The sequence below is a fragment of the Stenella coeruleoalba genome, assembly GCF_951394435.1.
Source record: "Stenella coeruleoalba genome assembly, chromosome: 9".
Taxonomy (NCBI): domain Eukaryota; kingdom Metazoa; phylum Chordata; class Mammalia; order Artiodactyla; family Delphinidae; genus Stenella; species Stenella coeruleoalba.
The window spans coordinates 61,756,281-61,768,706 of NC_137155.1; the positions used below are offsets into that span (position 1 = coordinate 61,756,281).

A 12,426-nucleotide genomic window follows, 5' to 3' on the forward strand; every position below is an offset into this window, starting at 1 on the left:
AATTTGCATTTCCCTAATGACTAATAATATTGAGCATTTTTTCTTAGCTTGTTGACAGTTTTTATACTTTACTCTGTGAAATATCTATGCAAGTCTTGCCCAGTTGAATTTTGTATGCGTGTGTGTGTGTGTGTGTGTGTGTGTGTGTGTGTCTTGGTCATTTGTTATAGTAGTTCTTTATATGCAGAGGACACAAGTCCTTTTCCTCAATTACTATAGATTTATAGTGTGTCTTGAAGTCAGTTTATGAAAGCCCTCCATCTCTATTCTTTTTTTCAAGATTGTTTTGCCATTCTAGGTATTTTTTTTGGCACTTCCATAGAAATGTGGAAATCAGCTTGTTAGTTTCTACAAAAAAAAGCTTTCTGGGATTTTCATTTGGATTGTGTTACATTATGAATCATTTTGGTGAGAATCAACATTTTAAACTATATTGAGTCTTTTAGGGTACATCTTTTTAAAGCATATTTTGTTCATGTCACTCACTAGCTCAAAAGTCTTTACTGGTTCCACAATTACATAGATTAAAGCTTAAGGTCTTTAGATGGCTTTATTCCCAAGTCTCTTTCCTCTTATTTTTTTATTCAATGAATGTTGTATCCAGGTTGCTTGTTCTTTCTCATACATAGTCTAAACTTTTCTCCCTCTTCTTCTCTCATGTTCTCCATGCTGAATGTTCTTCACACCTGTTCTCCAAATCCCAAAGGCTCAAATACTACAGATATTTATGTTATAAGGTAATAAATTACAAGTTAACAGTAAGAAGTCTTTAAAAATAAATTGCCACATTTAGAATGTATAAACAACAAGGTCCTATGGTATAGCACAGGGAACTATATCCAATCTTCTGGGATAAACCATATGGAAAAGAATATTAAAAAAAAGAATGTCTATACATGTAAAACTGAGTCACTTTGCTATACAGCAGAGATTGGCACAGCATTGTAAATCAACTATATGTCAAGTAAAAAACAAACAAGCAAAATAAATTGTCGTGGGGCAGATCACTTAAAATTTATACAGCTGTGATTGCAGCACCAAAAAAGCAAAGCAAAGCGAACCAACCAACCAAGAAACTAATCAACCAAACAAACAAGCCAAACCCAAGTAACAGTCATATTAAAATAGGACTTTACTTTTAAATAGAAAGATGATGGTAGCATGAAGGAAGCGTTGAGGAAAAAAGACAAACTGAACATGAGAACCATGTAAGAAGCACTTTCAATCCAGGACATATTTGCAAACTGAGCCAAAAAGAACAGTGGAATAATGGTGCTTTGTATATAGCCATGTACTATATTTTTCTGCTACTACTTGGAGGTTCAAAACGTTCAGGTGATGGGTAAAAGAGTATGAACCAACTTCAAAGTTCTATTGACATCATTTCCTTGCTTACAAATCACACGTGAGTTAATTCAGATTTCAGAAATAATCTGAAGAATAGACTGAATTTCAGTGTCCAGTTTAAGCTTTTATTTCCTCCATCAAAATTTCCCTGATCCCCTTGGCTAGAAATGACATTCCTACTTCTGAACACTAAAGTACTTTATACTTGTCTTATAGCTCTTATGTTTTCCACCCCATGCATACTTATCGAGGTGTATGTCTTATTCTTTTACAGGGTTGCAATCTTTTCCAGCTAATTTCTGATTTTATCTGTGTATGCTCTATAGCACTTCAAATGGCATCCTGCATATAACAGGTGTTTGAAAATATTTGATGAATGAATGAATGAGTGAATGAATAATGAGCAAATTAAATATAGTAGAGAAATGAGAGGCAGATAGTAAATAAAAAAGAGACTAGATGAAAATCATGCACCTTCCTACTTTTTGTTTTCTGTTTCAGTATTATTTTGGTAAAGGCATGAAAGAATCCAAAATTTAAGTTTTTAAGATTTCTTTGATATCTGTATATCATAATAAAAACCAGACTTTGATGATTTGATAATTTAAAATATTTTTATTTTGCATAAAGTGCAGCTGGACAAGAACCGTTAGATTCAGTGCATGTTCTTTTCATTTTTTTTTTTTTTTTTGCTGTACGCGGGCCTCTCACTGCTGTGGCCTCTCCCGTTGCGGAGCACAGGCTCCGGACGTGCAGGCCCAGCGGCCATGGCCCACGGGCCCAGCCGCTCCGCGGCATGCGGGATCCTCCCGGACCGGGGCACAAACCCGCGTCCCCTGCGTCGGCAGGCGGACTCTCAACCACTGCGCCACCAGGGAAGCCCTTCATTTGTTTTTAAAGCTATTATTCATTTGTTTTATTGTATTAGCAAAAGAAACTGTTCATTTTTTATCTTTTGAGCTGTATTTCAAATACTTTCAAGTTACTCATTTTATAGATTGGCCTTGTCAGAAAAAGAGAACTACATAAAAGTTTTAATTCCATAGATTATTTAACCTTTAAGTTGCTGATTCAAGTGAATTGTACATTTTCTTTGACCTTTTTCTTTTGGGATATATTCATTTTCATTGACTTGTAAGAGTTCTTTACATAGTAGAGGAAACTACAAAATTGTTTTTATAGGTCAAAAACAGTTGAATATCCACAACTTCATATGATTCAACTTAAATCATACATTTATGTTGGTTGCCAAGGTTTTCCCAGTTTGTTCTTTTTACTGTAATGTATTTTTAAAGCATAGAACAAGTTTAAAATTTTTTTGTGGTTTAACTTAGAGATCCTTTGCTTTGTCCTCTATTGCTTTATTGCAGCAAAAATTCTTTCCATCCCAAGGGCAGATAAATATTTTTGTAGTTTCATATTTTTTAATTTAACTTTTAAAATCCATCTGGAATTTTGTTTGAATGTGTTGTTAAGGCCAGGATCTGTTTACTGAGTGAAGAAACAATTACCCTCAGATTCTTGAGCTAACTCTATTGTTTAATTTCATGCCCCATTGCTAAAATCACAAAATTATTGTGTGTCCTAGCAATATAACATCTTTGACCTTGAGTCCTCATAAAATACATTATTCTGGTTCCTTGGTTTAGCTGATGTATTTCAAGGACCAGAGTAATCTAGAGACCTTCATTTTGAAAGTGTTTAAGGATGTAAGTAAGTAATAAGGCACACAATACTTGATTTACTTGATGGCTTCTCCTAACATAAAATTCTATCACTCAGAAAATTTTACACATTAACTCACATGGACAATATTGTTTTAAAAATGTTCTTTAAGTAGAAAGATTAAAAAAATCTTGATTGTGTTCTTCTTTTATACTTAAATTGGACTTTATACTTAAGTTGGGCTTAACTTTAGGAACGATATATATATTTATATATATATATATATTTAAAAATTTTCCTTTGCATTTAAGATACCGAGTGATGACATTACTTATATATTAAGTAGTGGTCTAGACCTGTGTCAAAGTACTTTTTCCATCATAGATGTTTTAGACAGAAATTTCACTGATTTATTCTAAAATTTTTAGAGCTTGTGTTAGTGTTCCTGTGGAATAAAACATGCAATGTTAAATGAATTCAGCTATTCTAAATTTCTGTTATTTGATCTAAATTGTAGGTAATGGCTCTAATACCATTGATAAGAAAAAAGTAAATTGCTTAAGTTTTGGAATTTAGTGTTAAGACATTCTGGTGATGCTTGTTAAGCTCTTTGAGTGGGTAAAGACCCTGGCTTCTCCCTTTTCTGTTTGGACATCTCAAAACACCAGTAAAGATTTTTTTCTTTTTGAGACGCTGAAGAAATATGTGTATACACTACTATTCAAACTCTCTCTATCTGAACTCAACAACTTAATAGGTTCAGATAAATTTTTAGATAAATCCCTGTATCTAAATTGTTGCTATTTGCCATCTAAAACAGTGAGATGAAACTGATTCTGTAATAAGCTATCCAGTTCAAAGACCAAATAAATTTGGATAGTGAGGTATATTTGTAATGTCTCATGCTAGGTTTCCTTTATAATGGATCACTCAGAGGGGGAAGATAAAATGGAAATACACTTTTGGATTCAAAGAACTGATGATCACCACATTGTCTGAGAAGCTCTGCCTTTTAGTTTCCTAGCGTTTCCTTAGGACTTACTGTGTTCTCAGACTTTAGTAGGTCTGGGTGGAATGGGGAACAGACTACAGTCACAACTAACTCAATAGGGACAGAGGTTTGCCCTCTTGAAATGGGCTTGTCAGAGCTGGAAGTTGGGATTTCCATGGCCACTAAGTGGCTTCAGTTGCCTGCAAGGAAAGGGTCAGGCCCAGAGATACTACAGGGGTGAAAACATTTTATTTTAGGAAAATAATTTTATTTGGGAATATTTATTTTCTGAGCTGTTTTGATGGAACCAGTTTGTTAAACTTAAAGACCTTTGAGGATCATCTCGTTTCACCCTCTCATTTTAGACATAAAGCATTTAGGAAGACTTCTCCAAGTTGACTCAGCTACATAGAGCAGAGTCAGAGCTAGAACCCAAGTCCCCTTTTTAGTTTTTAGCTAGTTTTTTAGCTATCAAATCAGTGATAACAATCTATTTTTTATTTTTCTGAAGTCACATTACAGAATTATGTATATATCCTGGAGAAAGTATGTACAGGAATATTGTGTTAAAGGCAGGTGGCGAAGTGGTTGCTGGTGGCCACCTTATGGGAAGGATTGAGCAATGGTAGTATTTACTGTCAATCAAGTTGAGCTTTTAGATTAATGAGCTGACCACTTGCCATGACCCAAAGTTGGGGAGTTTTAAAAATTCTTATTTGTTGTGAATGAGTCCTAGACTCATATACCTTAACTCCTTTTCTTCAGATAAATAGCAACACTTCTTTTCAAGTTCTTTTCTCTCTCAAGTTTTCTGTTGTTTTTGACTAATATTTAACCTTTAGAAAAGTGTAGGAAAACTTGTTTTTTGTTTTTTTTTTAAATCACAGGCCAATAGAAAACACAACAAACAAATCTAAAACAAATTCATTTTATATCAGTTCAAAATGACTTATGGCAATATTGAATTTTTTTCCCTCTGGGCAAGGTAGGGAGGAAGCCAATAGTGTTCATCTCAACTACTTTTTATAGCAAGTTCAGGGAAATGTACAACTTTTATTTTTAAGCATTTATGCTAAGGTTATCTATAATTTATATATTATGGCTATTTCTAGAGAATAACAGAGATGAGGGAGCCTAAGAGGGAAGAGTGAAAGGATGGGGAGGAAAAGAGATAATCAGGATGAGAAGAGTGATGGAGAAAGAGCTACTAAATGAGAAAATGGGATACTTCTATCTAAGAGTGAAGGGAAAGAGAGAACAGACCAGAGAGCTACTTGAATAGGAGTGTGTGTGAAGGAAGCCATGGTGAGTGGACCTGGGGAGGGAGGGGAAGCATGTCCCAAGGGTAGAGAGAAGGAAAAGGAAAAGAGCAGTGGGCACATTTCTCTTCAAGGCCTCATAGGGCTTCCTCCACTGGATTGTCCCATCTTCCCTCCTGTGCCTCAGCCCTAGTCTTCAGCCAGCCAGGAGCCTAGCTCTTGATCCATTGTAGCTCCTACGTGTTGTTCACTGCTTATTATGAATCTGCCAAGTGGGAGGCGCAGTGAGGATTGAATGATACAAGTAAGACCTTGAAAAGCTCTTAGAGCATGAGTTGCCACATAGTTATGTCCCCAAAAGTGGAAGCTTTAATAATAATTGTTATATTTCTGTAAATATAAATCATGTTTGAAACATTTAAATTGAGTCCTTGATGTAAAACTTTAGAAATAGATACGTTATATAGTCATTTTCTTAATGGTATGTTGAAGCTGAATCGAATGAAAATCTAGTTGGTCTAGATTAAATCTAAATCCACCAAAAATTTTAATTATGTCTCATTTTCTCTTCCTTTTTGTAGTGATTTAAAGGGAGTGATAGTCACTCTGAGTGATGATGGTCACTTGCAGTGTTCATACCTGGGGACAGACCCTTCTTTGTTCCAAGCTCCAAAAGTTGAATCTAGAGAACTAAACTATGATGAACTTGATGTAGAATTGAAAGAACTTCAGAAAATCATCAAAGATGTTAACAAATCACAAGGTATTTCATTTGCAGCTTTTTATTATTTGATTTTAGTATTCATTGTAAAATTTATATTATTTTGTATATGGATAATGTTTTGTACATATTAGTTGATTTTCTCCCCCAGGCTTAATTAAACTCATTTTTGTAAAAACAGCATTGCTCTTTAACACACTAGTCTTTGTGCTTAATTTGTATTTTATAGCTTCTGAAAAATATGTCCTATTTAAGGTAATACTTTTGTTAGTGTGTTTCAGGGACAGTGCTGAGTTTTTTTCTTTAAACTCTAAGAAAGGAACATGTATTTCTTTGGATAGTGGTTTTAGACCTTTAGAATTACATTAAGGTTTAGAGTGACCATTTATTAACTTCTAATATCCCTGAAAAAAATTTAGTTGCTTATTTTAAAAGAAACCAAAGCAGTATGTGAATTACTACTTTGTTACTAAAAATGTTGTCATTTGCAGCCTAGTGATATAATTTATGTTTGTAGTTAATTAGCGATCCAAATGGAGTGTAGCCTGTGGTATGCTGATTTCTAATGACTCAGAGGCTGATGATATTTTCAGTTCTTGAGTTTTGTATAACTCAATATTATCTTACTTTGGGATTCACAGGGGTATAATTTTACTGTAAATTAAAAGGAGAAACAAAACAGCAATCCTGCAGTTTGAGTTGGACATGTGAAAAGCATTACTTTAAGTTCCCTTCTCAGGGTCAGGTAAAAGTATTTTTTTAATGAGAAAAAATATGGACTATTTTCACTTAAAAGAAATGTTAAAACAAGCAGGAATAATAAAAGAAGCAGAGCATCAAAAGCCAACCAAAACAACAGAGCCAATCTTAATCCTGGTCCAATCACTTTCCTAGATTTATGTATTTTTGAGCCCATATTACCAAGAGACATTCAGAGGAATTTAGAAAATATATTAAAAATATTAATATTAAAATAAAATTATTATGCTTTGGTTTTACACATTCTCTTAGAAAGTTTTGAAAATAAACAAGTGAAACTTAGGTCTTTTAAGTACCTCCAATTATTTAAAAACCCATTTGTTGTCAGGACCCTCATGTCAAATAGAGAATAGTTAAAACTGGATGTGTCATATTGCATATTTTTTTCCATTTTTGATACTAGTGTTTTGGGATTAATGGAATAGAAGTCTCATTTTGTCACTTAAAAATGTAATTGGAGAAGAGTGGCATACATATGAAATATGAAATTTCCAGAGTTGGTTAAATAAGTTTAATGTGGCTTTTCACTACAAATTTTGTGTCTTGAGATTTTGGCCTTTCCATAAACAATGTGCTAGCGATATTTTGATTAACACTTGATTATGTAAAACATTTCTCAGGTAAATCCCTTACAGCTAAAAGTTATTTTTTGGTGGCCATAGTGATGCCCTTGGGTGAGAAGGGTTAGGCTGTTTTACTTGTCATTACCCTGATTCTTCTGTGTATCTTAAAATAAGTGCTAATTAAGCTAGGGATGTACCCACAGACGAGTGCAAAGTTTATTATTTACATAACCTCAAAGTTAATATTTGAAGTTCTCTGCCCCTTCTTTGCCACCATCATTTGGTTTTATTTGAACAAAAGAAACCGAGACTCTTAAAAAAGAGAGACTTTTAACATATTTTATTTCTAGATATGGAAAAAATTTAGTATTCTCTACACTTATAAAATTGTGGTATATTTGTTCATTAAAATGCCTGTAATCGGGCTTCCCTGGTGGCGCAGTGGTTGACAGTCTGCCTGCCGATGCAGGGGACACAGGTTTGTGCCCCGGGCCGGGAAGATCCCACATGCCGCGGAGCAGCTAGGCCCGTGAGCCATGGCCGCTGAGCCTGCGCGTCCGGAGCCTGTTCTCCGCAACGGGAGAGGCCGCAGCAGTGAGAGGCCCATGTACTGCAAAAAAAAAAAACCCCAAACCTGTAATTATATAAAAGCACCAAATCATTTCATTACAGAAGATTATGAGAAGTTAAAACTCTGAACTTTCTGATGACCTCATTATTCATTTAAATGCCACCTATTTTAATACAGTGACTTTAACTTGCAAAAAAGTTGTTCACAGTCTTGTGGGTTATGTTCAGCACTTTAAAGTTTGTTTTATTTCTTCAAAGCAAGAATTGCAGCAAAATGTAAAGCCAATTTAAAGAGTATATTTTGTTTTACACATGGTATATATTATCTACTGTAATAAAAGTATTTTTGAAGCTGATTTTATGTGTGTAAGTTATATGAGGGATGTATGTTGTAAGCATGAAATTATAGTAATAATTTCTGTATGGCTTATGGATTTTGAAGCTTTTCATACTCAACTCATCAGTGAGAATCCTGCCTTGCATTTCTGTTACTAGTAGTCAACAACATCTATCAGTAGGCACTTTCAAAAACAGAGTTTCCTTATGATTGATTTAGACAGTTGATATGTTCTTTACTTGGGATGGATATGAAGGAAAGGGTACAATACTGAGATAGACTCCCACACAGCATACTTGTGTCTTCAGGAAGGGAAAGAGAGCAGTAAGACATGGGCGTATAAATGAAAGTCTTCACCCATTTGAAATATGTCTAGGATAACTAAGTTGCTTCTACCATTGAGTAGTAGAAACATTTGTACTTGGTAACGTTGTTGGAAGTTGTGCTATTCGGGTTTATGTCTGGCTGCATATAACAGAATGCCTACATAGGGTGGCTTAAATAAGGCACAGGTTTATTTCTTTCTCATGGAAAAGAAGTCCAGTAATGGGCAGTCCAGGGTTGATTTGGCAGTTCCAAAGTCATCAGGGACTCTGATTCCTTCTCACCCAGGGTCTTCTGTTGGTCTAGGATGGCTTCTGGAACTCCTGCCCTCACATCTGCAGCTGAGTCAGCCCACTTAACGATCTTTCCTGGAAGCCACATCCTGAACAGCTTCCACTTACATCTGACTGGCCACTCCAAGCTGCAAAAGAGCCTGGGAAATTTAGCATTTTGGTTGAGCACTTTGTTACTTAGGATAAAATTGGACTCTTCTTTAGTAAAGAAGAACTGAAGAATCTTTACTGGGTAGGCAACAAGCAGCCTTTTATACTCTCACTAAGTTGTGGAAATTCTTATTCCAAACAGTGTAATATTGGTGGGAATGCCTGGTGGCAATTGTAGGTGGTTCTTCTCTTTGTGAGACAGCTGATTCATGTGACCTCATCCAGGTGCTTTCTATATTTTCAGTCAGCCATCCTCAGTGTGGGGGGATGTTTCCTCTCAGGGTCACAGGGTGATTTTAGCAGTTCCAGGCATTATGTGCAAGTATGATTTCCAGGGAAGAAGAGAGATATTTCTCCCAAGTATCCCCATTTATTAGGGAGGACTAGCTTTCCCAGAAGCATGTACCAGCATGCCGACTCCCACCTTTCCTCACCTCACATCTGCCAGGATTAGGCTCCATGATCACGACTAAAACAACAAAAGGTCAGGGGAGAAATCATCATGATGGGATTTGACCAATTCAATAACTTTGAGATGAGGTGAATGCCTCAACAGAATTAGTGTTCTGCCACAAAGAAGGAGGAGAGAAGAATGGATGTTAGGGGGACAGCCAATAATCTGCCATATATATATATGTATATATATACACATATGTATGTGCATTATTTATGTTTCTTATTTATTTAGGATCTCTATAACTTGTTCTTAATACCTCATTATACACTATAAACATTTTTTAAATTGTGAAATTTTCAATTGTAAAGAGAAAATGAATATGGTCGAAATAATTCAGACAGTACTGAAAGCATAAACCCCAGCTCTTAGTTCCACTAGATTATTTAAAGGTAACCTTTATTAAAAGTTTTTGCGGGCTTCCCTGGTGGCGCAGTGGTTGAGAGTCCGCCTGCTGATGCAGGGGACACGGGTTCGTGCCCCGGTCCGGGAAGATCCCACATGCCGCGGAGCGGCTGGGCCCGTGAGCCATGGCCGCTGAGCCTGCGCATCCGGAGCCTGTGCTCCGCAACGGGAGAGGCCCCAACAGTGAGAGACCTGCGTACCGCAAAAAAAAAAAAAAAAAAAAAAAAGTTTTTGTGTATTCTTTGAGAAAATTTTCCTGTTTATATAATTGTTTTTACACAAATACATGTGTATTAGAGACATTGTACTACATCTTGCTTTTTTTAAATCAATAGCATATCTAGGATTTCTTTTCATGTCACTATATAAAGATGGACAGCACTCTTATTTAGAGTTTTGGGTTTTGGACCATTGCACAGTATTGATATACCATAATTTAGTTAACTATTTCTCTATTAATAGAAATATAATTTAGATTTAGGCTGCTTTGTTTTTAATAATTACTAGCAACAGAGAAACTCCTTGGGCATGTCTATGAGTATTGGGTAAATGTTTGGGAGTAGAATTGTTAAGTCACAGGGTATATGAATTTTACATTTTTTTGGTGAATTTTACATTTTGATAATTATAGCCAGTTTACCTTCAAAAGAGTTGTACTCTTTTTGGCTTCTACCAGTAGCTAAGGATAGGGAATTGAAATTCCTGACACTGGTCAGTCAATGGGTCACATCTTAGCTAATACCTTTGGAAAAAGAGACAGTTTTTCTTTCTACTAATGTAGAAGGGAAAGAATTAGCATAAAGCTTCTCATTCTGTAATGCCTCAGTTTTTTTCAACTCGTGAGTATATTTTTGATATATGGTATAGATAAACCTTAAAACAACTATATACAGCAAGTTTTACTTTATGAGTAAATACATTTTTTTCTCTTAAAATTACAGGTGTATGGCCTATGACCGAGAGAGAAGATGACCTGAAAGTCTCTGCCGTGGTTTCTCCTAACTTTGATTCAGTTTCTGTAGGTGTATTTGCAGACTTTCAAAGGGTTTGTGATAGTGGCGGACTCTGATAAATTGGGATCAAAATGTATTGGTTTAAATTCTGGGCCTCCAAATAGAAAATTTAGGAAAGATAAGTTTTAGGCTTTGTTACTTATAGAAAAAAACATTTCTGAGTTCTTTGTGTAATAAGAAGTTCCTTAGGCAGGATTTCTGTCTTAAAAAAGGGGGAGGGAAGGGAAATGGTCAAAGAGGTTCTCACCATTACTCTGAATCTACCTACTTTTTTAAAAAAACTTTTTCAGTACTGAGTATTGAGATAATCCTAATCCAGATAAACAATACTGACCCCACTAGATTTTTGTTGAAGGTTCAATGAGATAATGTTTATGAAAGGCATAGCTCAGGGTTTGGTAATTTATAGTCTTTAATACATTATGGTGGTTGTGGTGGGGAAGTAGTTTAAGAATAGAGTTGGGCCAGGAATTATTTTTTCTCTCATTTCTATCTGTGTGACCCAGGGCAAGGTATTCAATTTTCTTAGTCTCAGTGTTCTCATCTGTAAAATGGGAATAGTAATAGAATGCACTTTGTTGAATTATGATAATTAACTAACAAATCATTATAATAATAAAATTACATTTTAATTCTTTTAAAATGATCATCACGATCATCACCACCACAACCACCACCACCACCACCTGCATTCTACTTGTCTCCTTCAGTGTCATATCCTTAGTGCCAGTCACATAATGGGTGTTCAGTATATATTCGCTCTATAAATGAATTAATAAAGCTGAGAAACAAGAAAGGAGGACTGTCCTTGGTTACGTTACCCCATCTCTTTGTTTAGTCTTCTGTACGCACTTGTTAGATTATGGTTGGTTTTCTCTCACTGCCTGCAGTTTGGGCAAAATATATTAAATTTATCTATATCTGTACCAAAGTTGATCAATTTAGGGAAGTGATTGAATTCACTGTTTTTTACTCTGTATGGAATTTATGTCATATAATTTTTGGTTAGGAAATGACTTTGATATTTACCTATCACAGCATAATATAGTAAGTAGTTCCATAAGCTTTTCAAAGATTAATCTTAGTATAAACAGCCAACCCAAGTTGTGATAAACACTAACATTGCCATAGTATAGTAAGTTGGGTATACGTAAAGAAAGTAGGACTATATATGAAAGAAACATTCACCCAGCTGAGTCACATAGTAGAGGTACTGTTTAAACATTGGATATTCAGCACACACCATTTCTCACTCTACCTGAAGGGTGTAGTCTGAGTGGAACATTTTTGCTTAGTTAGCTGACAAATGTACACACATTTTCTTGCCTTGGAAATGATTCTTTTTTTCCTTTGGGCAACTTACATAATTTTTTCTAGGTTCTCTTAAACATAGGCTATTTGGATTGAAATTCCCTTTCTGTTCTTTAGCAACTTTTGATCTTTCTGAGGAAAGGCCTTATGTAATAGCACTGTATTGTAATATATATTTCCCTATCAGTAACCTGGAGTGGTTTTTTCTCTTAACTAGATGTCTCTTTTCAGCTTCATTTCCCCTTCTTACTATTTCTTTCCTTC

The 12,426-nt window shown here is 35.2% G+C and overlaps 1 protein-coding gene across 6 annotated transcripts in view; it reads left to right on the forward strand.

Moving 5' to 3' along the window:
* BBS9 (Bardet-Biedl syndrome 9) overlaps window positions 1-12,426 on the forward strand; it is a 614,322-nt gene that overhangs the window by 169,903 nt on the left and 431,993 nt on the right. For all 6 annotated transcript variants that reach the window (XR_013829928.1, XR_013829929.1, XR_013829930.1 and 3 more), the window contains 2 exons: window positions 5,844-6,025; window positions 10,780-10,856. Coding sequence is in view for 1 of the 6 variants with exons in the window: in XM_079932453.1 (XP_079788579.1) it covers window positions 5,844-6,025; window positions 10,780-10,856 (259 nt within the window). In the remaining 5 variants the exon portion in view is untranslated. The remainder of the gene's footprint in view (window positions 1-5,843; window positions 6,026-10,779; window positions 10,857-12,426) is intronic.